At 39.0% G+C, this 26,580-nt stretch overlaps 3 protein-coding genes across 4 annotated transcripts; all 3 read left to right on the top strand.

Moving 5' to 3' along the window:
- Nucleotides 1-4,166: 4,166 nt before the first annotated feature.
- Nucleotides 4,167-5,408, top strand: LOC131960088 (gastrula zinc finger protein XlCGF57.1-like). The gene has a single exon (XM_059325319.1). It carries the CDS (start codon nucleotides 4,259-4,261, stop codon nucleotides 5,033-5,035), a length of 777 nt encoding a protein of 258 aa, XP_059181302.1. The 5' UTR covers nucleotides 4,167-4,258; the 3' UTR covers nucleotides 5,036-5,408.
- Nucleotides 5,409-8,585: 3,177 nt separating this feature from the next.
- Nucleotides 8,586-17,731, top strand: LOC131960086 (gastrula zinc finger protein XlCGF57.1-like). The gene is made up of 2 exons (XM_059325316.1): nucleotides 8,586-8,857; nucleotides 13,177-17,731. Exon 2 carries the CDS (start codon nucleotides 13,181-13,183, stop codon nucleotides 15,023-15,025), a length of 1,845 nt encoding a protein of 614 aa, XP_059181299.1. The 5' UTR covers nucleotides 8,586-8,857; nucleotides 13,177-13,180; the 3' UTR covers nucleotides 15,026-17,731.
- A 2,824-nt stretch (nucleotides 17,732-20,555) lies between these two features.
- LOC131959391 (gastrula zinc finger protein XlCGF8.2DB-like) lies at nucleotides 20,556-25,401 on the top strand. 2 transcript variants are annotated; one of them, XM_059324580.1, is made up of 2 exons: nucleotides 20,556-20,721; nucleotides 23,403-25,401. In XM_059324580.1, the coding sequence occupies exons 1-2, from the start codon at nucleotides 20,703-20,705 to the stop codon at nucleotides 24,815-24,817; spliced, it is 1,434 nt and encodes a 477-aa protein (XP_059180563.1). In that variant the 5' UTR covers nucleotides 20,556-20,702; the 3' UTR covers nucleotides 24,818-25,401. The 2 variants fall into 2 exon arrangements, with proteins under 2 accessions (XP_059180563.1, XP_059180564.1); XM_059324581.1 differs by lacking the exon at nucleotides 20,556-20,721 and adding an exon at nucleotides 21,503-22,728.
- The last annotated feature ends 1,179 nt before the right edge of the window (nucleotides 25,402-26,580 follow it).

Here is a 26,580-nt window from a genome sequence, read left to right as displayed (position 1 = left end):
GATTACTTGACACACACTGTGAAGCCTCAACACAGAAGGATACATCAGTAACAGGAGAACCTCACTTTGCTCTGTGGAGAAAGGCCTCAAAGTGATGACTTTTATAGAATAATCTACATAAAGAAATAAGGAGAAAAGGCTAAATTCCTCTCACAGACAGAATGAAAGCAGAGCACGAGGAGGAACTTTCTAATTTCAAGGAAAACGAGCAAAGACACAAACTGCATGCTGCTTTTAACCCTGAAGTCCGACTGAACAGATTAGGTTTGTACATTTTCAGTGTTTCTATCACTCTTTGTGTTGATTTTAACATGAGTAAAAGTAGATGAGTGGGACTCTTGGATAAAACAAGCATCAGTTTTGTTCTGCTAAGCTGAAAAAATTAAGCTGTGTGCTTAACATGATTTCCTAAAACCCTACTTCTGTCCTTGCTGACTGGATGTGTGTGTGTGTTGCTCTTACCTCTGCTTGCAGTTTTCTGCAGATAATCCTGCTTTTTTTCAATGATAAATATCATGCAGCAGCTCCTGGGTACATACAAAGCAACGGGACTATACATCTTTTGTAGATAGCAGGCTATTGCCATAATTACACATTTTAACACTCTTCTTAGCACTGCGCAAGCCTGGCCTACCAGTAGCACAAGACTGAAGTGAGACGTGGGGAGACTTGACACAGAGCTAAAGCTAATTAGCAATCTCCAAACGATTACCAGAAACTATTAGATTACATTAATGTAGACTAAAATGCACAGTTTAGAAGTGAATGTTTAAGTGAATGTGTAATGTGAAATGTAAAAAATGTGGAAACGACCATGGATTCAAAACAGTGGACAAGATAATGCTAACACACAGCTAGTTAGCACTGCAAAGAAACAAGAGGACTGTGTACAGGGTAATAAATCTACAAGTTATCTCAGGAACTGTCTTGGTGCTAAGCCTAAGAGTAAATCACCTCCCTGGGACACTCAAGGGTGATTAACAGGCAAAGCCCAACGCAGTGAGATTTGTAGCTCAACCGGCTGGCCTACTTTACCACCCCGGCATAGCACCTCTTCAACCCCTGTTGCTAGCAGGACACAGCCCTGGACAGCTGTTAAAGTGAGGAATAACAACAAACTTCCCAAACAACAATGTGTACAACTGGTGCAGGACCCTGGATTCCCATCTGACGAGCTGCATCATTTTTCATCTGCTCACAACGGGGTAGGAGCCGAAAGAAACTCAGACCGTAAAAGGCCACAGAGAAAGCTAATGACTGGGCCTAAGACTGTTGATTATGGATGACTCTGCTGTTAAACATATGAGAAGCTTTTGCAGTAAGAACACCAAAGTTATTTGTTTTCCTAAGAACTTGTATCTGACATGAGGGAAAAAATCATGGATATTGTGACTGAGACCCCAACCGTTCTGTTACTTTTATTAACAATTTCAGACACCTTTTTTAAAGTAGATGTACTGGTTTGGAACACAACTTTTTATGTCAAACCTACTTTATTTCCAGCGTCACCCATCTGTTCCCTCTGCCAAGGACACAAGACAGGATGAATCAAAACATTCAGATGCCAAAACAAAAATTCCTGAAAGAGAACCTTGGCCCCCGTCTGAAGAGCGCTTTGGCCTTGACAGAGATCAGCATCGAAAGGAGGAGCCCCCACCTCCCACCTTACCAACCAGAATCAACCTCTTTCTTCATAGCCTGATAACAGTACAGCACATTCAGTTACTTGTGTACAAAATACAGCAAGCTCTAACTGATATAAACTGGGCTCAGGCTAAAGGACAGATTGCACCCATGACTTTTTCCAGGATAAGTCAGGGCCCACGCTGGCAGCTTGCTCAATTCTGGCCTTGATAAGTAAATGAGAAAGGCTGAACAAGAAGCACTCAACTCACCCTGCTAATTTATCAAATATAGCATGCATTCCTCATCTGCCACAGCCAGCAGATAATGATCCTAACACAATAAGTTTAGCTTTATTAAATGTCATGTCTTTGGCAAGGAAAACATTTTTAATCAACAATTTTATTATCAAGCACAATCTTGATTGTTTGTACTTAAATTCAACTTAGTTAGATCAAAACAACAGTAATGCTGTTCTGATTGAATCAGCTCCTTCCCACTTCAGTTCTATAAGTGAAGCCAGAGTGCATAAGAAGGGAGGGGGTGTGGCTGCTCTGTCCAATGATTCCCTCATATTTCAAGCAGTTATCTTATGGAAACTCTAAACATGAAGAGGCAGCGTTGCTACTCTCAATTCTTTTAAATCAAGACTGAAGACTTTTCTGTTTGCCACTGCGTTTCAGTCATGCTGCACTGTAACTTCTATTCCTTTGATATTTCATATTTTTTCTTAAATATTTTATCTGCTTGTTAAATTTTAAAATGTTATATTTGAATGTCATTTTATATGTGTCTCTTTCCAATGCTTTTTAATGTTTTGTGTAAAGCACTTTGAATTGCCTTGTTGTTGAAAGGTGCTATACAAATAATCTTGCAATGCCTTGACTTAACCTCCTGGCATTAAGAGAAACAATAACAAATACATTTTAATAACAATAAGAACAAAAATACAGAAAGCGAAGTTGGATAAACTTGTGTGTATTATCTTACTCTCATGGACTGCACCTTTTTAACTTCTATATAAAGTGAATCACGGTATCATTGTAACAGCACCAGATTGACTTAGATTTAAAATGATAAACTGAAGCGTACCTGACATTCAGGGGGGAACAACTCTGTAAAACAGAAAAGAGTTAGCCAATTTGACTAAATCAGTCGCTTAAGGTTATTAAACGATCAATTTGGAACTCTGAATAATAATTTACTTATTTATAACCAAATTACTATATTAATATTTAGTAAAGGTTAAAGGAATTTGTAGTTCTCTTCATAAAACAGGCTGGTATCATTCATACATTTAAAACATTAAATGGACAGCATGTGTGTTCCAAGAAGTAATTTATTCATAAGAAGAGTGAACTTAACAACAAAACACACAATGTCTAATGTAGTCAAGGCAAGGAGTACCAGCCAATCACAGCACAGCTTTCATCACACTAAAGTGGGCTTGGCTTTAGCTAAACTGGGTTGGAAAAATGATAGACGTGTTTGGGTCAAATCATCTGACATAAATGTACTCAAACGACACAGATCATCTGACAGTGACAGTCAACAAAATTTAGGAACCATGACTCTTTGGGCTTCCATACCAAACAGGTAATCTGTATTTACTGAGGCACTTTTTTAAAATCTAAGCTGCTGTTATTACCAAAAAGAGAAAATCAATATGCCACATTTCTGAAAGTTCTGGCACCACTGCTTTTTAATCTTGTCTCTGCCATAGTACTTCTCTCAGACAAACCAAAATGATTCTTTGATGTAAAGGAAATTTGTACCATCAGAAATCATTACTGAGCTCTCAGACATAAAGTAATGACACCTGAGTCGTCAGTTTGAAGTTACAGTTGTCCACAATGTTCTCTCTGCAGGTGTCCCCCCTGAGTGGAGCTCCAGCCTGGACCAGGAGAACCCAGAGCTCCTCCAGATAAAAGGGGAAGAGGAAGAACTCAGAATCGGTCCAGAGGGAGAGCAGCATAATAGTCTGGAGGAGGCTGATATCACCAGGTTTCTGTTCACTTCAGTTCCTGTGAAGTTTGAAGATGAAGAAGAGAGATGTGAGTGTTCACTGCTCCATCACAGCCAAGCAGAGGACAACAGAGAGGCAGAGCATCCAGCCATCAGCTCAGCTGTGCAGATAAAAACAGAAACTGATGGAGATGACTGTGGAGGATCAGAACCAGCCAGGAAGAGAGAGCCAGACAGTCATTCACAACCAAACACTGATGATGGAAAGACTTCTGACTCTTCTGAGACTGAAATCCATTACGATGACTGGCAAGACCCTTTGTCAGACTCTGAACCTGAAACTGAAGACCGTGATGATGATTGGATGGAGACCAGGTCACCTGAGTCTGCTGTGAATGTTCTGAAATATGAGGAGGCTTCTGTGAGTGATGTGACATCTAACACCTTAAAATCCTTGAAGTGTAGTCAGCAATTGTCCGACAAGGCGTTTCTCCAGAGTCACAGGAAATGTCACTTTGGAGAAATGTCCTCCAGCAGCTTGGATAGTAAAACATATTTTAGATTAAAGCAAAAGACCGACACACAGAGCCGAGTGGACACAGAAGGTAAACCATTTGGTTGTGATGATTGTGGAAAAAGATTTATAGCACTGGGAGATCTAAAGGAACACATGAGAATTCACACGGGAGAGAAACCATTTGGTTGTGATGATTGTGGAAAAAGATTTAAAGCACAGGGAAATCTAAAGAAACACATGATTATTCACACAGGAGAGAAACTTTTTTGTTGTGATGTTTGTGGGAAAAGATTTACACAACGGATAAGTCTGAAGAGACATATGACACTTCACACAGGAGAAAAAAGATTTGGTTGTGATGAATGTGGGAAAAAATTTTCTGAACGCGGAACTTTAAAGACACACGTGAGAATTCACACAGGAGAGAAACCATTTGGTTGTGATGTTTGTGGGAAAAGATTTACACAGCAGGGAGGTTTAATGCAACACATGAAAGTTCACACAGTAGAGAAACCATTTGGTTGTGATGTCTGTGGGAAAAGATTTACAAGAGAGGGAAGTCTAAAGAAACACGTGAGAATTCACACAGGAGATACACCATTTAGTTGTGATGATTGTGGAAAAAGATTTGTAGCACAGGGAGATCTAAAGAAACACATTATTATTCACACAGGAGAGAAACCATTTGCTTGTGATGTTTGTGGTAAAAGATTTACACAGCAGGGAAATTTGAAGCAACACATGAAAGTTCACACAGGAGATAAATCATTTGGTTGTGATGTTTGTGGGAAAAGATTTACACTGCAGGGAACTTTGAAGCAACACATGAAAGTTCACTCAGGAGAGAAACCATTTGGTTGTGATGTGTGTGGGAAAAGATTTAAATGGAAAGTAGAGTTTAATCGACACCTCAAAGTCCACAAAGAATAAAAATTCTTTTAGTTTTTTTGTTGAAGGCAAATTAGGTAAATGTGTTGGTAAGAGCCTGAGCAGGTTTCATTGTTTTTTTTTATTGTTTTTTTTTCTTTGTCTTGTCTTTGCTTCAAAAAATGCAAAATGTTTCAAATGAATGTGTCAGAGTTTTTTGTAAATCAGATCGAAGGAAACAATGTTTTTAACTCTCTCAATCAAATATAAATAGTATAATATAATACTTTGTTTTGTACTAAAACACTTTCATTTACAGCTCCGATACTTTCTTCTGTACTTTTCTTGAAATAAGATATATGTGACAGTAAACTCCCGAACTGATTGTTATCAGTGGGAAAGTGCATTATTTCGTTGCCACTTTTAAATAAATTCTCCTGTAACCTAGATGGTGTTTTTGACATTCTTTTCACTCATAGCCACTGAAGGGCTTTATAAGTTGGTGTCTCCACCAGAGTCCCTCCTGATGATAAAGAGGTCCAAGAGAGTAGACAGAGAATATCAGGAAGTGATACAAAGCAAACATTGAGTGATGACAGAGTTTGTTTGTTTGTTTAGTTGTTCTGATAGATCTAGGTTAGCCACTTACCATTCCAGGTCCTTTTTTTTTGGAGAATTGGTGGTTGTGGGCAGTGGATATTTAGGGGGAGATAGCAGGTCAACAATAAATGCCACAATAAAGTGGTGAACATCATCTGAAAGCTGTGAATCTGATGATTAAATTTAGATGCAGCTCAGCTTGAGCACTGTGTATCAAGTTGTTCTGGTCAAATATATCTTATAAAAATTAATTAATTAATATTTCATTTATGGAAACCTATTATGGTGTATAAAGGGTCATAACATTAGTGATGGTTTCTGAAGTCCATTTCCATGTTCAACTATGTCCCATAAGTACAATTTTTGGGTTGATACCATTTGTTACACACATCTGGTGCTGAATAATGCAATTTCATTCTTTTTTTTCCTCCAAAATATTATATTGAAAAATACAATTAGAAATTTCCCAATTACAGGAATACAATTATCCTTTTCTTATTTTTTCATACATATATGTACATGTAAACAGTCACATAAAAAAACACTTTGAAAAAATTGTAGAGGAAAAATAATTAAATTAAATTACAGAGTGCCAATTTCATTGATACCGAGAATGGATAATCGTAAAAACCCTCCAGAATACAACATATACAATATATCAACACCTTTGGAACAAAATAGAAAAATCCATGCTGTGAGTTGCGTTCAAAAACTTTGGTCACTTTGGAGATTTCTATATTTTCAGCGATTGGATAACGAGCATTTCTGTTATTCAAACTGCTGAGAAACCCTCTATTGTCAATATACCTAATGCTCTAGGTCTCTAGTTTATGGTTGCAAAGTTTCATGAGGCTGTGATTATCCTAGAGGTCACAACAGCTCGTTTTATACAGTGAGGTTGAGACTAAAGAAATGCCCTCACTGCAATGAACTGGCTACTGATGACCAACATTATCCCACATAAAGAAAACTGGGCTCATTGAATCCACAAGAGCCTCAGCCAGTTTAGGTCATTCAAAGCCTGTTTAGGAACCTCAGTGTGAACAAATATTTAAATACAGTAGCAGGAAATGGCAAATTTGTACTACATGAGAAACATGAGGTGGTTTTTGCCTTAAACTGCATGTTGTCAGCATACATGTAAGGAGAAGACTTGTTCTTTAACATATAGCACTCCTGTAGCGATGACAGTGGGCTCTTAAAGTTATGTACTTACTTGATTCCTGTGGTCTAAGTCTAGAACCCTCAGGTTGAATGCACTTATCGCTTTGGACAAAAGCGTCAGCTAAATGACATTTAATGTAATGGAGTGTGCAGTGTGCAGTGTGCAGTGTGTAGTGTGCAGTGTGTAATGTGTAGTGTGTATTGTGTAGTGTGTAATGTGTAGTGTGCAGCCACCAGACTGCAGTGTGAGGCCTTTCTGAGACTGAAAAGAAAGAGGATTTGCATATACGAATAGATTATCAGGTGTGGATACTGTTTAAAATTCCTCATGAGCTCAGTTTTTGTTTCACATTAAAAACATTATTTTAATCTATTTGTTTTGTAACATCTTGGGAAGAATTAATGTTGTCTCCTGCAACTCTGTAAGAACAAATGTGTCTCTTATTCCTCCTCGACAGCATGTCCTGCAGCATGTGCTCACATTAGGATTATAGTGTGTTTGCATCGTGCTGAGCTCATCCTCTGTTATTGAATCAACAAACAGCACAGAAAGCTGCTGAAAGATGATACAGAAAGTCAACATATGATCCAGTTCTATAAAATCTAAAGTGTAACTGAGTAACATGCTGCTCTCTGCAGGGTGTCCCTCTCACATGAAGAGTTACTCACTGCTGCCCCTCAGTGGTGAGGACAGGTCAGTGCAGCAGAGAAAGCTGCGTCTCTATCATGGTCTCTACAGAGAGGAAAGCTGGAATATTATATTACATATGTTTAAGAGCTTCAACCTCCATATAATGAGTTAATGATATAGCTGCGCACACTGTATTTTATATAATAATTCACTTTTTATTCACTTTTCACAGTTCTTTGCAGAGTAGGCTTCATAAAAATGGAACAAAAAAGTTTATCAGGTATGTTTTTCTAATTTTACAGCACAAAGTTGCAGAATAAAATTTAAGTTTTTGGGTCAAAACATAATGAAAATGAGACATTAAATGATATATGCAGTAAATTATTTAAATCCTTATTTACACCTGCACCCAGAGGAGGTGGTCAGACTGCTTTGAGGTGACTGACTGGCCTGCACCTTGTTAGCCACACAGAGAGGACATTGATAGACTAAAACGAATGCATCACTGACCATATAAACTTCCGTGTGGACTGCAATGTCCCAGCTAGGACTGTCACCTGTCACGCTAATAATAAATCCTGGATCACCAAAGACATTAAGGAGGGTGTTCAGGAATGACAACCATGACGAGGTGAGGAGAATACAGTTACTCAAACTGAAAATGATGGAGACCAAGAACAACTACCGGAGGAAGCTGGAGCAAAACAGTCCAGCACAACAATATGAGGGAAGTGTGGAGTGGCATCGGAACCACCACAGGTTGTTGTTTCTCCTACTTAGTTAGTCTTTGGAATATTTTCACACTTAAAGTAATTTCCCCCTGGGGATAATTAAAGTAATTCTGATTCTATTATATTTTTATTCATGTCAGAATGACGTGAAAAGTGTTGGTCCATAAATAAATCAGCAGGAAGTAGTTTGAAAATCAGTATGAATATGTTTAAATAGTGAATTTGTTGGGATGGTTAATATGGATTCAGTCAAACTAAGTAGAGTGTAGCAATAAACAAGATATTGGCAGTGCGACATGAAGTATTCACATGTTTTACTGCAGTAAAATGATCAATAATACACTGAATACAGGGCTTCAGATGTTTTTTCACCTGCTTTAGAAAATAACCCTTCACATGTGAATTGACAGGGAGGTCCATTCGCTTTCGTTGCTTCGACGTCACCACATACGTCACCAACACAAGCCCCGCCCTCGATACGAAAACATCTCCTTGGATTACTCGAGACACGCTGCAAAGCCTCGACACAGAAGGATACATCAGTAACAGGAGAACCTCACTGTGCTCTGTGGAGAAAGGCCTCAAAGTGATGACTTTTATAGAATAATCTACATAAAGAAATTAGGAGAAAAGGCTAAATTCCTCTCACAGATAGAATGAAAGCAGAGCACGAGGAGGAACTTTCTCATTTCAAGAAAAACGACCGACGACACAAACTGCATGCTGCTTTTAACCCTGAAGTCCGACTGAACAGATTAGGTTTGTACATTTTCAGTGTTTCTCTGACTCTTTGTTTTCATTTTAACCATAGTAAACGTTCGTTAAATGTCGTTAGTCTCGTTAAATGCGCTACTGCTCTGGGAATCCATGCAGACAGGAGCGGGACCTCATTTTGATGGGCACACCATGCGGCCAATCACAGACTAGGATCGTACTGTAACCGAGCGTTATGCCTGTTCTTATTGAATATATAAAATAACGAAACGGAGGTGAATGTTCGGTTATCAGCTTATCAAGACACCCACTTCCTGACGTTTGCCCTTCAAAATAAGATAACAAAAGGAGCTTAGATATATCCGGACCATTATGATACAGTCTACTCAATAAAATGGGTTACAATACCATTATGTGTAGTCGTTTAGGCCAGTGACACACGACGAAAGAGCGGATTTAAATAAAATACTACAGTCTAAACAACATGAAATAATTAATCTTTCACATTGAAAAATGCTGAATGAAACGGATATTTCTCATTTTTATTAAGTCATATTGCTACTGAAGTAATTAAGTAACCCAATTACAGGACTGGGGGCACGCTGTGGCTCTTTCTCAGTCTCTGTCTCTTCCTTGTGCTGAAATGCATGGCAGTTACAGCAAAAATACAACTGTCTATGTACACAGAGCGGGGGGCATGCTGTGTGTTACTCAAAGGAAACATGGGGCATTTAATTAAACAGTAACTATCTGAAAAGGTTGCATTGAATACACTGTATTCAAATGCTGAACTTTTCAAACTTTTTGATGCTCTGAGACTCAAAAATAAAACAATGGCAAAAAAAATTCACCTCACAGATTTTGTTGAAGGTGGTCTCTAATGCAGAAATGTAAGGGATTGTAGATATTTTACGTTTTGGTTCATTTTTACAGAAACGTTGTAATATGGGCCAAGATGAACAGAATTGCTGTATTTGCACTCACACTGTTAGAACAAATGTACAGAACAACTAAGGGGCTAATCTAATTAATTTGCAGTATGTGTTGTTTACAATGCACTATAATACAGTAAATATCATGCATAATAATCACACAACAGTCAGATTTTTCTGAATCAAAATGCATTAATAGTGTCCATTTGCAGTGGTAGTCTGAAAAGCAGTTCCTTTCCTCAGAGAGCAGAGACTGACATTGCACTTCCTACAGAGTACATTCAAGATGCCTAGTTGTGGGTGAAACTGTCCCTTGTTCAGCATATTTTTCTTTGGAATATTGAGAGCATTGCAGTCCCAATTGTAGAGGAGCCAGGCGTTGATTACCGCAACGATAATGGTGTGCCAGAAGTTGTAAATGTACCAGCAGTGCGATTTCATGGGGAACTAGTATTTGGCTGCAAGTGCGTCCAACAAATCCACACCACCATTTAGTTATTGTAGGTACCCACCATATAAAGCCTCTCGACTTCAGTGTAGGATTTGGTGGCTTTGTTCCAGCATTCTCTTTGTCCACTTGACCTGCGTTTTCATTCACCTCCCTGTCACTTGAATCACTGCTGTCCAATTCCATCTCAAAACCGCTGTCTCCGTTTTGGACAGCGTCAATGACATCTTGAACACTGTCGTAAACATTTCTCCTTGCTGGTGACATTATGAAATGGAAAGTTAAAGTAAGAGTATGTGAAAGTCTAAGTATTTTTTTTAATCCTAATTTTCTGATACATTCCACTGAAGTCCCACAAGATTCTCTAGTTATCATACTTAAAGGAGCCCCCAGACCACTTACATCCCCACATTCCTCAACATTCACACCATTCCCTGAATCCATGTAATAAACCATCTTATAGTTTTTACTGATAATAAAGCCACCATTTCAAATACTGCAACTGAAATGGCTTGTAATTCCCCAACAAGAAATAACTTATTAATTTGGAATTACTCAAATATGGTTTAAACTGAAAAATAAAACGGATAAAAAAACTTTTAGAAATTGTGAATAATAAAATACATTGTATTTCTTGTAGTATTAAATATTTCTCTATATGTAAACATTTGAGAAGTGCAATGTCCCTGTGTACTGTGCAAGGTGCACATGCTGTTTTGACTCATCCTCACCCAGTGTTGTAAAATTACAACAAAGAAATAACAAGCTAAAAATCGAATTTGATGCATGCATTCTACAACGATTTTGTATTTACTTGTTCTATACATTCTAACAATCACCAAAAAGTCTAAACAATAGGACCTACTGACTATGTTAATGTGGTCTTTAAAGAAAAAAAAACATTTGCAGGTTCGTTTTTTGGAGAACTAAATGTGACGTAATTTTCCAACAGTGGTCTTCACAGGGTTAACTTCTACAGAGTAGGTTTAATTTAGATAGGTATAAACAGCAAGTAATTCACTTAGCACAATGAATGGTTTCAAGTTGATAGTTACCAATACACATCTCTGATTGCTTTTACTAAATTTATGAATAAATTAATTTAAAACACAATGTACTTTTGTGAGTACAGATGGATCTAGTCCTGTAGCAGACTACTGGTGTAAAATGTAAAGACTTCTAACAAGTCTGTAATTGGAATCAAATTTAGATTCTTTTGGTGTGGACCAAAAATGAATATGCCGATATTAATATTGCACAATTATGAACAATTGCCAACTGTACTTTACCTCACACGGAGTACAATTTTTGGGGGAATTTAGGATGTCCCAAAATATGTGTATGGATACCTCTAAACGGGGCACCATTTGTTGCGATATCAGGTACAGATACAGGATACAAATAAATGATCCCAATGCACCATTTATGTTGAAAAGGGTGTAACCATAAATGTTACCCCTCGCATGGCGAAATCAAATATGTAAGGATGAACCTGACTACTTGTGTGCATCTCACGGTTAAAAAGTGTGTTCACATGGCAATCAAAGTTAATAATAACTATCATGAATAATTATTAATTATATTAAATTATGGCGGCTTGAGTGGATGCTGGCACGAGTTGCTGCCACTGCTCACCGCTAAACTTACTTTAAACCTACTTTTTCCTCATTCTCAACGTTTTATTTCGCTGCTTTTTCCCATCCTAGTGAGAGGTCACCCTTTCACCGTCCTTGGCTGGCCAACATTTACAGCCTTCCCTCCTGTTTGGTTGTGCATGAGCGAGCTAAGTGTAGGCGAAGACAAGCGGGGCGGGCTAACACCTGTCTAGCACCGGGGCTACCTGCCTGTCTCGCCTCGACTGGGCTTCCAAGACACATCTGCTGCCGTTGCCCGCAATGTGGACCAGCATGATGATCATCTGGTCCGCACAGGCGCACCCTAAGCTTGACTTCCTCTGTTTGACTGATACCTGGCAGCAACCAAATGTTTTTTCCCAACTCAACGATTCCAATCCTCCGGGGTTTGTTTACACCTGTCAACACTGTGGCTCTGGTCGCGGAGGTGGTCTTGCGATAACTCACCGCGATAACTCTACCTGTCTCCGTTTCTGCCTTCACCTCAATGGAATGCCTTGCCTGCAAACTGCCTGGTCCCACTCCCACCACCATAGCTACAGTTTACCATCCCCCAAAGCCTCACACTGACTTTCTGAATGACTTTACAATAATCAATTATTAAATTAATCGTCAACTATTTTGATAATCGAACAATTGTTTTGAGTTGGTTTTAAAGACAATAAGTCCAAATTATCTGATTTCAGCTTCTTCAATGTGAATATTTCTGGTTTCTTTGTTCCTATATTTATGACAATAAACTGAATATCTCTTTGGTTTGTGGACAAAACAAGAGATTTGAGGACGTCATCTTGTGGTTTGGGAAACACTGATTGATATTTGTCAACATTTTATTGACCAAACAACTAATCCATTAATCATTTAAATCATCCACAGATTCATCGACAATGAAAATACTCGTTTGTTGCAGCCCTACTACACATTCAGCACTGTTACAAATGGTCATGGAGAGTACGGGAAAGTGATAATATTTTGTTTCACTATTTATAAAGCTCATGGTGAACAGCTCCAGAAGAAATGTGCTGGTGTCATTAAGTCAAGGCAAGGAGTACCAGCAAATCATGACACTAGCTTACATAAACGGTGCAGATCAGCTGACCATGACAGTAACTCAATAAAACACAATAAATTAAGTCCAGAAACAAACATCCACTGATGTTATTTAAGGCTTAAACACCTAAATGTTTATTGTTGCTAGAAAATAAGCACCAACACTGTTTTTGTAGTGTTTTAGCTGTACTTAACAGTGCAGAGGACCATTAGAAATTATCATTGATCTCACAGACATAAAGTAATAATACCTGAGTCATCAGTGTGAAGTTACAGTTGTCCACAATGTTCTCTCTGCAGTGCAATGTTCCAGCAGCTGTCGGTTAAAGAAGATGTCCCCCCTGAGTGGAGCCCCAGCCTGGACCAGGAGAACCCAGAGCTCCTCCAGATAAAAGGGGAACAGGAAGAACTCCTGATCAGTCCAGAGGGAGAGCAGCATAATGGTCTGGAGGAGGCCAATATCACCAGGTTCACCTTCAAGTGTGAAGATGAAGAAGAGAGACTTGAGTGTTCACTGCTCCATCACAGCCAAGCGGAGGACAACAGAGAGGCAGAGCATCCAGCCAGCAGCTCAGCTGTGAAGATAAAAACAGAAACTGATGGAGAGGAATGTGGAGGATCAGAACCAGCCAGGAAGAGAGAGCCAGACAGTCATTCACAACCAAACACTGATGATGGAAAGACTTCTGACTCTTCTGAGACTGAAATCTATTACGATGACTGGCAAGACCCTTTGTCAGATTCTGAACCTGAAACTGAAGACAGTGATGATGATTGGATGGAGACCAGGTCACCTGAGTCTGCTGTGAATGTTCTGAAATATGAGGAGGCTCCTGTAAGTGATATGACACCTAACAACTTAAAATCCTTTAAGTGTAGTCAGCCATTGTCCAACAAGGGGTTTCTCGGGAAACCGTTTTGCTGTGATGATTGTGGAAAAAGATATACACAGCAGGGACATCTGAAGAGACACATGAGATTTCACACAGGAGAGAAAAGATTTGGTTGTGATGTTTGTGGGAAAAGATTTCCTGAAAATGCAAGTCTGAAGTCACACATGAGAGTTCACACAGGAGAGAAACCATTTAGTTGTGATGAATGTGGGAAAAGATATAGACAGCATGGAGATCTGAAGAGACACATGAGAGTTCATACAGGAGAGAAAAAATTTGGATGTGATTATTGTGGGAAAGGATTTAAATGGCAGGGAAGTTTGATGAGACACATGAGGGTTCACACAGGAGATAAACCATTGGAAACTGAAGACCTTGATGATGATGATTGGATGGAGACCAGGTCACCTGAGTCTGCTCTGAACGTTCTGAAATATGAGGAGGCACCTGTAAGTGATGTGACATCTAACACCTTGAAATCCTTTAAGTGTAGTCAGTCATTGTCCGACAAGGGGTTTCTCGAGAATCACAAAAACTGTAATTCTGGAGAAAGGTCCTCCAGCAGCTCAGATAGTAAAAAATGTTTTAGAGTAAAGCAAAAGGCAGACACACAGAGCAGAGTGGACACAGGAGAGAAACCATTTGGTTGTGATGATTGTGGAAAAAGATTTACAGTACAGGGAGATCTCAAGAGACACACGAGAGTTCACACAGGAGAGAAAAAATTTGGTTGTGATGTTTGTGGGAAAAGATTTACTAGACACGGAAACCTTAAGTCACACTTGAGGGTTCACACAGGAGAGAAACCATTTAGTTGTGATGAGTGTGGGAAAAGATATAAGGAGCAGGGAAGTCTGATGAGACACATGGGAGTCCACACAGGAGAGAAACCATTTGGTTGTGATGAATGTGGGAGAAGATTTACACGGCAGGACAGTTTGAATTTACACATGACTGTGCATACAGGAGAGAAACCATTTGGTTGTGATGTGTGTGGGAAAAGATTTACCAAACATGGAAATCTGAGGGCGCACACGAGAGTCCACTCAGGAGAGAAACCATTTGGTTGTGATGAATGTGGGAAAAGATTTACAGAAAAGGGAAATTTGAAGCAACACATGAGAGTTCACACAGGAGAGAAGCCATTTAGTTGTGATGTTTGTGGGAAAAGTTTTACATGGCAGGAACAGTTGAATATACACATGACAGTTCACGCAGAAGAGAAACAATTTGATTGTGTTGGTAACATATTTTAATCGACACCTGATAGTCTACAAAGAAACCTTTTTAATTAGTTTTTTGTTGAAGGCAAATTAAGTAAATTTGTTGGTCAGAGCCTGAGCAGGTTACATTTTTAATTGTTTCATGTCTTTTTTTACTATCTCTTTTGTTTGTTTTAAAATATGCAAAATATTTCAAATGAATGTGTCAAAGTTGTTGGTAAATGAGAGGGGGTGAAACAGTGTTTTTAACTCTGTTTTTTATTATATTATAATAAAATATAAATATTATATAATATAATACTTTGGTACTAAGACACTTTTATTTACAGATCCCATACTTTTTTCTGTAGTTTTCTTGAAATAAGCTGCATGTGACTGTTAACTCCCAAACTAAAAGTTATCAATGGGAAAGTGCATTATTTAGTTGTCACTTTTAATGAAACTCTTGATGGTGTTTTTGACTTTCTCTTCTTCTTTTATCTTCTTTTCTACAAACAAGCATACAGTTCAACATATATTTCCTGTAATAAATATATCTCGAGATTAACATCACTATTATATATGCCACTTTTAGCTGATAGCAATGATAGCTACCGAAGGACTCCCTCCTGTTGACGGAGGACCAAGAGGTCCAAGAGGGTGGACAAGAGATATTCGGAAATGATAGAAAACTTACACTAGCCCCTTTTATAGTGCCGTTTTGCAAATGTCCCGCTATATTGCCGGAAAGATTTGTGCCGACTTTTCGCCTTAGGACATTCATAGTGATCCCGCAAAGATGCGATATTTGTACACTTTCATAGTGCAGTCTGGCGTCGTGAAACAAGGTGGGAGGATATTGACGTGCAACAGAGCAGCAGCAGTGCTGCGCAGTAGCACAGTGTCAATAGTACAGTATGTATGTGCTGCAGCAGTATGTGTTCAGTCAGCAACCTTTGTTTGTTTACAACAAGCACCGGACACTCTGTGTACAGTTAGCATGTCGGTTTGTTTACAATAAGCGGTGAACACCACGTGTACAGTAAGCAACGGTAGCCGCAGTGAATAGTGATTCGATGACTGACGGACTAAGTGGGAGGTGTGTGTTAGATGTCACGAGCAACGGCAAATATTCCTCCTTGCCAGGATGGCCTGTTCATAGTGGTCCCGCTTCCAACAGTCCCACCAATTTTCTGCCTCTGTGACTACCTCTGGAGGCGGAAAATTGGTGGAATCACTTGATCCCAGCATCACCCTTCAGGGACGTTCATAGTGCAGGCGAGACATTACAGAGCTGAAAATGTTCTGGCATGTAATGGCACTATGAAAGGGGCTATTGTGTGATGATAGAGTTTGTTTGTTTGTATATTCTGATGGATCTAGGTTAGGCCTACAAGAATCTGTTACAATGAAAAAGACTGAATGGGACTCTCTTTCATTAGCACCACCCTATATAATTATTACATCACAATTAATTATTAGGAAATTATAACTCTTTAAATAAATCAGCGGTGAGACTGAAGACTGACTCCTGATTTTCTATTTATGTTTCTGTTTTATACCACTGTCGTGTCTTGGTGATAATAAACAGTGAGCTAATAATCTTTTTAGCACACAAACAAACTCAGATTTGGGTAAATTATTAGGTTGGACACAATGAAAAAGAGTGAGACTGAAAAGAAAGATGGTATATTTGCTTATGCGAACAGATTATAAGGTGTGGATTTTTTCATTTTTCCTTTATTTATTCACGGGGAATCATTGAGGGCAACCCCTCGTTTACAATGATGTCGAGAGTACAGAGAGAACACAATGAAGAACAAACCGCACAGACAAAACACATGCAAAAACATTAAAAACAGTTGCAGTGAAAGGCAGAGTTATTGGTTATCATAGTTTTAAACTGGTCCGTAGTTATGATAGTGTCGAGTTTGAGTGAATGTTGTAAAATGTTCCAGGTAGATGCAGTATTTGTCCGGGGAACATTGAGCATTAAGCAATCACTAGAGTGTGTTGGATAATTACTATGTGACCAGTTTAATAAAGTGCTGAGGTATGGTGGCATGTAGCCAATCAAGACTTTATAAATGAAAAGGAACCAGTGCATGTCTCGTCTGATAGATAATGGTGCCCATCCCACTTTGCTGTATAGGAGTCAATGATGGGCAGAGTAACTGTCACCAGTGATGAATCAGAGTGCAGAGTGATAAACAGAGTCCAGTGAAGTGAGAGTGGAGGCAGAAGCATGTCTATAGATAACATCAGTACAATCAAGAACTATTAAAAGACAGCCTGAATGATCCGTTTCCTACAGTACAGAGGGAAGTTTGTTTTGTTTCTGTATAAGTATCCGTTTTTTTCTTTTACTTCATTTGTATGTCAATATGAAATTTGAATGTGAGTTTTTTATCCAACCAGATGTCCAGATATTTGTATTGTAAAACCATTTCAATGCTGTCACCTGTTAAAGTGATAATTTGTAGACCATCTTCTGCATTATGTCTGGCTCTTGAGAATATCATGTATTTGATCTGAATTGAGAACTAATTTTAGATTGAGGAGAGAATGTTGTAGTTTGTCGAAGGCTTGCTGGAGAGTTTCAATGGCTGAATTTGCAGTGTTTTACAGTTTATTTTTTATAGTTGATGCAATGTTGTTAATGAAAATGGTAAACAGGACAGGACCCAGTATTGAACCTTGGGGACCACCTTTGTTAATGGTCAAAATTCAGAATGGTTGGATGCGAGGGTCACATATATATATATATATATATATAGAGAGAGAGAGAGAGAGAGAGAATCAAAGCCAATGTTACTGAGTCTTTGTAGTAGCAGAGCATGGTCAACAGTATCACTGTGCTTTTGATAAATCGACAAAGAGGGCAGCACAATCCTTTGTCAATGGCACATATAATATTGTTTGTAACAGATATAATAGCAGTCATAGTACTATGTTTTGATCTGAAACCAGATTGAATGGGGACTCAGCACATCATTTAGTGAGAGGAATGTTTTGAGCTGATTGTTGACGAGAGATTCTAGGACCTTAGCAAGACAGGGCAGTTTTGAAATTAGATAGTTGTTGAGGTTTGATTTATCACCACTCTTATGTAGTGGGACAACATGTGCTGATTTCCATACTTGAGGGATAACGCCAGAAGAAATGGACAGATTAAACAGGTATTTAATTTGGTCTGCTATATGAGGAGCACCAAGCTTTAAAGAATAAGGATCTATTTTATCCTCACCTGTTGATTTCTTGCATTTTAAACCCCGAAGTGCTTTGATAACAGCATAGGACATAAAAGGTTACAGTGTAAACAGGGAGGTGTGGTTTGAGCAGTGGTAGTTTGGAGACACATGAGGCAGCAGCTGACCAGCAAGACCAGGACATACTATATAGAAAATTGGTTTCCAGCAGCAACAAAATGTGCATTGAAAGCGTCACAAATGTCAGATGGTTTATCTATTATACATGTCATTTACTCATACTGTATATCATACTGTTTTAATTTCCTCATGAGCTCATTAAGACACATTAAAAACATTTTTTTAATTATTTGTTTTGAAGCATCTTGGGAAGGATTAATTCTCCTGCATTTGCTCTTATTCCTCCATGACTGCATGTCCTGCAGCATGTGCTCACATTAGGATTGTTGTCAGTGCATTTACATGCACAGTTTAATCGAGCTATGCTTAAAACTCGATTTTGGCGTTAATCCGACTTCTATCCTTGTCCCAGTTTACATGCAACTTAGAAAATTGAATAACTGATGGGAACGTGTCCTCCTCCTCAACACTAGGTGGCGATATGCTTCGTTTCAGCGGGTTGATACGGCCCCTTTCTGTTCATCTATTAGGTCATAATAAACAAGTGTTCTGCGGGGGCTACACCAGAAGCCTATCTTTGGTTCGACACTTTGTGGCGTCGCTACTGACCAGCTACTGCCACCGGCTAATGTGACCGGCTCTCTTGGATTTTTCTGTTCTGGGGTCATACGCCAGCCGGGGGGTGGAACATGCGCACATGCGTTGTCTTGTCATACATGCTGGCGAAAATCCGATTCCAATCACATCATCTGGGTGTAGTGTCTATGTGTGTCTAAGTGTAGCTGAGTAACATGCTGCTCTCTGCAGGGTGTGCCTCTCACATGAAGAGTTACTGACTGCTGCCCCTCAGTGGTGAGGACAGGTCAGTGCAGCAGAAAGAGCTGCATCTCCATTATGGCCTCCACAGAGAGGACAGCTGGAATAGTACATATGTTTAATAGCTTCAACCTCCATATCATGAGCCAATAATTTAGCTGTGCACGCTGTATTTTATATAATAATTCACTTTATATTCACTTTTCACAGTTCTTTGCAGAGTAGGCTTCATAAAAACGGAAACAAAAAAGGTTATCAGGTATGTTTTTCTCATTTTACAGCACAAAGTTGTACAATAAAATTTAAGTTTTTAGGTCAAAACATAATGAAAATGAGACATAAAACAATATATGCAGTAAATTAGTTAAATCCTTATTTACACCTGCACCCAGAGGAGGTGGTCAGAGTGGTGGTCGGACTGCTTTGAGGTGACTGACTGGCCTGCACCTTGTTAGCCACACAGAGAGGACACTGATGGGCTAAAAAGAATTTGTCCCAGCTAGGACTGTCACCTGTCACGATAATAATAAATCCTACATCACCAAAGACATTAAGGAGGCCATTCAGGAATGACAACAATGATGAGGTGAGGAGAATACAGGGGTTACTCAAACGAAAAATGAAGGATGCCAAGAACAACTACTGGAGGAAGCTGGAGCAAGGGTCGCTGACTCTAACAGACTGAATAAACTGATCAAACTCCAATCCTCTTCATGACGCACTGGTCCGGCAGAGGAGCAACTTCAGCAGAAGGCTCCTCACACCAAGATGCACCACAGGAAATCATTCAGACTGTTCAACTCCTCCCTCAGAGAGTCTGACACCCTCAGTCAGTCGTCTTATCTGGTTACCTCTTTTAACTGTATATATGTGCATTATATTTTGTGTTGTATATACTTTGTATAGAAATTGTATACTTGTTTTAATTCTTTTTTTTAAATCTTAAATGTATTTGTTGTTTCTTCTACTTGTTAGTCTTTGGAATATTTTCACACTGGAGTTTTAAAGTAATTTCCCCTCTGGGGATAATTAAAGTAAATCTGATTCTTATTCTGATTGATGCTGGTGTTATTTTATATTTGTATTCATGTCAAAATCACATAAAAAGTGTTGGTCCATAAATAAATCAGCAGGAAGTAGTTTGATAATCAGTATGAATATGTTTAAATAGTGAATTTGTTGGGATGGTTTATATAGATTCATTCAAACTAAGTCGATTGTAGCAATAAACAAAATATTGGCAGTGTGACATTAGTATTCACACGTTTTACTGCAGTAAAATGATCAATAATACAGCGCTGGCCTTCAGGCGGTTTTTCCACCTGCTTAAAAAAATAACCCTTCACATGTGAATTGACAGGGAGGTCCATTAAATTTTGTTGCTTCGACGTCACCACATACGTCACCAACACAAGCCCCGCCCTCGATACGAAAACATCTCCTTGGATTACTCGACACAGAAGGATACGTCAGTAACAGGAGAACCTCACTGTGCTCTGTGGAGAAAGGCCTCAAAGTGATGACTTTTATAGAATAATCTACATAAAGAAATGAGGAGAAAAGGCTAAATTCCTCTCACAGACAGAATGGAACAGAACAGATTAGGTTTGTACATTTTCAGTGTTTCTATCACTCTTTGTGTTCATTTTAACGTTAGTAAACGTAGATGAGTGTGACTCTTGGATTAACAAAAGCATCAGTTTTCTTCTGCTATTATTTCTTAAAACCTTACTTCTGTCCTTGCTGACTGGTTGTGTGTGTGCGTTGCTCTCGCATCTGCTTGCAATTTTCATCAGATAATCCTGCTTTTCTTCAATGATAAATATCATGCAGCAGCTCCTGGGTACATACAAAGCAACGGGACTATACATATTTTGTAGATAGCAGGGTATTGCCATAATTACACATTTTAACACTCTTAGCACTGCACAAGCCTGGCCTACCAGTAGACTGAAGTGAGACGTGGGGAGACTTGACACAGAGCTAAAGCTAAATAGAAATAAGATGCCTCCCTTCTCTACAAAAGACTAAAGAAAGAACTGAAATCCGACTGGACAGATTTGGTTTGTCATTTTTCAGTGTTTCTCTCACACTTTGTGTTTATTTTAACGTTAGTAAACGCTGGTTAAATGGCGTTAAAAGCGCTACTGCTAAACTCGGTGCGAATCTGTGTAGACAGGGGAGCGGGACTTTATTTTGATGGACACACCATCCGGCCAATCACATGCGAGACAGACTAGGACCATACCATTATGTGAAAGAAGGAAGGGGGCAGAGGCTCCAATGACAGAATGTGTAGTGTGGTACAGGCCACACAAAGCAGATTTAAATACAATACTACAGCCTTAACAACATGATTTAATTAACCTGTCATTATGAAAAATGTGGAATGAAAAATATTTCTCGTTTTTATTAGGTCATATTGCTACTGAAATTGCAAGGATGTGCAAACAGTTGTTAGTAGTATTAGTATTCAGTATTTCAATCAATCACTCTGATTGATGTAAACTACCACCTTCATTTATTTTTCACCCTTATGCCCTCTTTGGGCGTTTTTGTACTTTTTTTTAAATTTGTTGATCATTTTGGCTGGTTGGTCTTTTACTCTTACATGTCTTTTATGCTCTATTGGTGCATTACTACCATTCTGTGACCTTCATGTCAAAAATGTCCACCAGCACAAAAACTGCTATTAAATCACCATTAAACCCCCCCCCCATACATCTCTTAAACAATTTCAGATGAGCTCAGAACTACTAAACATCCAATCATTTTTCATAATTTTAACCCTTTATATGCCAGTTTATATATTTGAATTATTCCATAATTTCTTCCCCCCCAAAAAAAACACAAAAAATAATTATTTTCCATATAATTAATAGTAGGGGGCTCAGGCTTTGGTGGTGATTAGAGTCTTGGATATGTCAAAGATTAGCAAAAAAAAATATTTGATGGCATTAGTATTTTTGATGTAGTAATAGATACTTCCTCTGGACACCCTCTTGGCCAAAAAATACCTCATAGACTTCCATTCAAACCACATTTTTTAAAATCTCACTGTCATTATGGAATACAACCATGTATTCTGTAATTCAGCATTTCATTTTGAAGAAAATTAGTGATATTTGAAATTTTTACTGTAGTCTACCAAATCTAACCTCTTTGAAGGCTTGTATTTTTGCCAGTTATATCATGGAGCTTTGTGACTACCAGGGGATGCGATGTGTGTGTGTGATGTGTGTGTGTCTCTGTCCAGCAGGTCCTGCACCATGTGACCTGGTGCTCTCAAGGAATGTACCGGTTACACTTGTGCAGACGTTAGAAAACCAGCACAGCTACTGCTGGTTTGCAGCAGTAGCCATGATGATGTCGGAGGTGTCTGCAGGGGCAGCAACAGGGATCTGTAACTCCACCACCAGAGTAGCAGCAGCTGCTGTAGGGAGTGTGCTTTCTCTGCACGATCTCTGAGGAAACCATGGACTTCTGCAGCTCCTATAAGAACAACCTCAGTCTGTGGCCTCGCCACTTTCAGACGAAGGGTCAGAGGCACTCACAGAAGTGAACGACGACATTGAAATTCTGTGAATCTGTTATCATGCACTGATTGAAAAGGTGCGTGAGTAAAAGCATGGTCATGTGCCTTTGCTATGGATAAAACAAAAACAACTGTTAGTGTGTTTAAGCACCTGGCTGCTTTCACAGCCAATAGATAAACCTGAAGCCTGGCTTAGGGAGCATTACATTTCCATTTAGTCATTTCGCAGATGCTTTTATCCAAAGCCACTTACAGAAAAAGGTTAAACAATCAAGGTATAGTGCGATGAGAGGCGTTAGTGCGGCAGTAAGTGGTAGTGATGATTCTTTAAGGAGTAGAATTGTCGTTTGGTGAGAGGAGACAAGATACTCTCTGAAGAGCTAGGTCTTCTAGGTAGGAACTGGTAGTGCGTTCAACCAACGGGACAACAAACACAAAGAGTTTGGATTGCCTTGAAAGAACAGGTGTCAGAGCCAGGCGTCGTTCATTGGAAGAGCGCAACGGTCGTGAGGTAGCGTATGCCTGTATCAGGGTGTTCAAGTAGGTAGGTGCAGTACTGGAGACAACTTTGTAGGCGAGCATGAGAGATTTGAATTTGATGCGGGCTGCAACAGGCCATAGGCACCAACACTATTTTTTATAGTGTTTTAGATGTAATTAGCAGTGCAGTGGACCATCAGAAATCATCACTGATCAGATATACTGAGTTGTCAGTGTGAATTTACAGTTGTCCACAATGTTCTCTCTGCAGATGTCCAGCAGCCTTTGGTTAAAGAAGAGGTCCCCTCTGAGTGGAGCCCCAGCCTGGACCAGGAGAACCCAGAGCTCCTCCAGATTAAAGGGGAACAGGAAGAACTCCTGATCAGTCCAGAGGGAGAGCAGCATAATGGTCTGGAGGAGGCTGATTTCACCAGGTTCCCATTCACTGTGCTTCTTGTGAAGTGTGAAGATGAAGAAGAGAGACTTGAGTGTTCACTGCCTCATCACAGCCAAGCAGAGGACAACAGAGAGGCAGAGCATCCAGCCAGCAGCTCAGCTGTGAAGATAAAAACAGAAACTGATGGAGAGGAATGTGGAGGATCAGAACCAGCCAGGGTGAGACAGCCAGACAGTCATTCACAACCACACACTGATGATGGAAAGACTTCCAACTCTTCTGAGATTGGAATCCATTATGCTGACTGGCTAGACCCTTTGTCTGATTGTAAAGCTGAAACTGAAGACCATGACCATGATGATTGGATGGACACCAGGTCACCTGAGTCTGCTGTGAATGTTCTTAAATATGAGGAGGCTCCTGTAAGTTGTGTGACATCCTTAAGCCTCACCAGTGGTTTGGATAGTAAAAACTGTTATAGAGTTGAGCTAAACCAAGACAAACAGACCAGAGGTCAAACAGAGGAGAAACCATTTGATTGTGATGATTGTGGGAAAAGATTTACATTACAGGCAAATCTGAGGAGACACATGGCAGTTCACACGGGAGAGAAACAATTTGGTTGTGATGTTTGTGAGCAAAGATTTATATATCAGGAAAGTCTGAAGAGACACATGACAGTTCACACAGGAGAGAAACCATTTGCTTGTGATGATTGTGGGAAAAGATATACTCAGCAGGGAGCTCTGAAGAGACACATGAGAAGTCACACGGGAGTGAAACCATTTAGTTGTGATGATTGTGGGGAAAAATTTACACAACGAGGGCATCTGAAGAGACACATGATAGTGCACACAGGAGAGAAACCCTTTGGTTGTGATCAATGTGGGAAAAGATATACACAGCAGGGAAATTTAAAACAACACATGAGAATTCACACAGGAGAGAAACCATTTGGTTGTGATGATTGTGGGGAAAGATTTGCATATCAGGAAACTTTGAAGAGACACATGATAGGTCACGCAGGAGAGAAACCTTTTGATTGTGATGATTGTGGGAAAAGATATACACAGCAGGGATATCTGAAGAGACACATGAGAATTCACACAGGAGTGAAACCATTTGGTTGTGATGATTGTGGGGAAAAATTTACACAACAGTGGCATTTGAAGAGACACATGATAGGTCACACAGGAGAGAAACCATTTGGTTGTGATCATTGTGGAAAAAGATATACACAGAAGGCAGATCTGAAGAGACACATGAGAATACACACAGAAGAGAAATAATTTGGTTGTGATGATTGTGGAAAAATATATACCCAGCAGGGAGATCTGAAGAGACACATGAGAGTTCAAACAGGTGAGAAACCATTTGGTTGGTATGACTGTGGGGAAATATTTACAGAAAAGGAAGATTTGAAGAGACACAGAAGACTTCACACAGGAGAGAAACCATTTGTGTTGTGATGACTGTGGGAAAATATTTTAATGGAAAACAATTTTCAATCAACATCTGAAAGTCCACAATGAATAAAAACCTTTCTATTCAGTTTTTTGCTTAAGGCAAATTAAGTAAATGTGTTGTTAAGAGCCTGAGCAGGCCTTCTTTCATTGTTTCATGTTTTATTTTTCTTGTGTTTGTGTCAAAGTTGTTTATAAATGAGAAGGAAGGAAACAATGTTTTTAACTCTCTTTTAAAAAAAATGAATACTCTGTTTGGTACTAAAACACTTTCATTTACACCTCCCATATTTTCTTCTGTACTTTTCTTGAAATGAGATGTATGTGACTATAAACTCCCGAACTGATTGTTATAAGTTGGAAAGTGCATTATTTAGTTACCACTTTTAAATAAATTCTACTGTAACCTAGATGGTGTTTTTGAGGTTCTTTTCATTCATAGCCACTGAAGGGCTTTATAAGTTGGAGGACCTGTCTCCACCAGAGTCCCTCCTGATGATAAAGAGGTCCAAGAGAGTAGACAGAGAATATAAGGAAATGATACAAAGCAAACACTGTGTGATGATAGAGTTTGTTTGTTTAGCAAACACTGTGTGATGATAGAGTTTGTTTGTTTATTCTGATAGATTTAGGTTAGCCACTTACCATTCCAGGTCCTCTTTTTTGAGAACTGGTGGTTGTGGGCAGTGGATATTTAGGGGGAGATAGCAGGTCAACAATAAATGCCACATAGAAGTGGCCAACATCATCTGAAGAATAACTTAATGAATAAATTATTTACTTATGGAAACCTATGGTGTATAAAGGGTCATAACATTAGTGTTGGCTTTGGAAAGTCCATTTCCATGTTGAACTATGTCCCATAAGTTGTTGCAGCAATTTCGGGGTTGATACCATTTGGCACACACATTTGATGCTGAATAATGCATAATGCAATTTTATTCATACCAAGAATAGATAAAAATGGTTAAAAAAAACCCTCCAGAATATAACATCAATATGCTTAGACTGTTGGAACATAATAGAAGAATCCATGCTGTGATTTGGGTTCAAAAGCTTTGTTCATTTCTGTATTTTCAGAAAAGCCTAAAGCCTGTTTATGGACCTTAGTGTGCACAAATATTCAAATAAGTGGAAATAGAAAATTTGTACTACATGAATCCAGAGAGCCCGTTTTCATTGAGATAGCATGACTTCAGAGGTCACATGACCACTTTGAAAATAGTATAGATATTTCGACAACTTCCTTGCATGATATCCTGACATGCTATCATGTATCAGAAAAACGGCGAAAGAAGAATCTGTTCCAATGAAAAATAAGATAATGTGGAGAGTGTCTTTCATTAGCACCACCCTATATAATCATTACATCACAATTAATTATTAAGAAATTATAAACCCTTTAAATAAATCCTCGCCAAAATTTTTTGGGTCACAAAGTCCAATAGGAAATGTAATGTGTAGTGTGTATCGTGCAGTGTGTATTTTGCAGTGAGTAGTGTGTAATGTGTAGTGTGCAGCCACCAGACTGCAGTATGAGGCCTTTCTGAGACTGAAAAGAGGATATATTTGCATATACGAACAGATTA

The sequence above is a fragment of the Centropristis striata genome, chromosome 21 (assembly GCF_030273125.1).
Source record: "Centropristis striata isolate RG_2023a ecotype Rhode Island chromosome 21, C.striata_1.0, whole genome shotgun sequence".
Lineage (NCBI taxonomy): Eukaryota > Metazoa > Chordata > Actinopteri > Perciformes > Serranidae > Centropristis > Centropristis striata.
The sequence above is the reverse complement of the archived record's forward strand: the minus strand, read 5'-3'. Positions and strand labels throughout refer to the sequence as shown.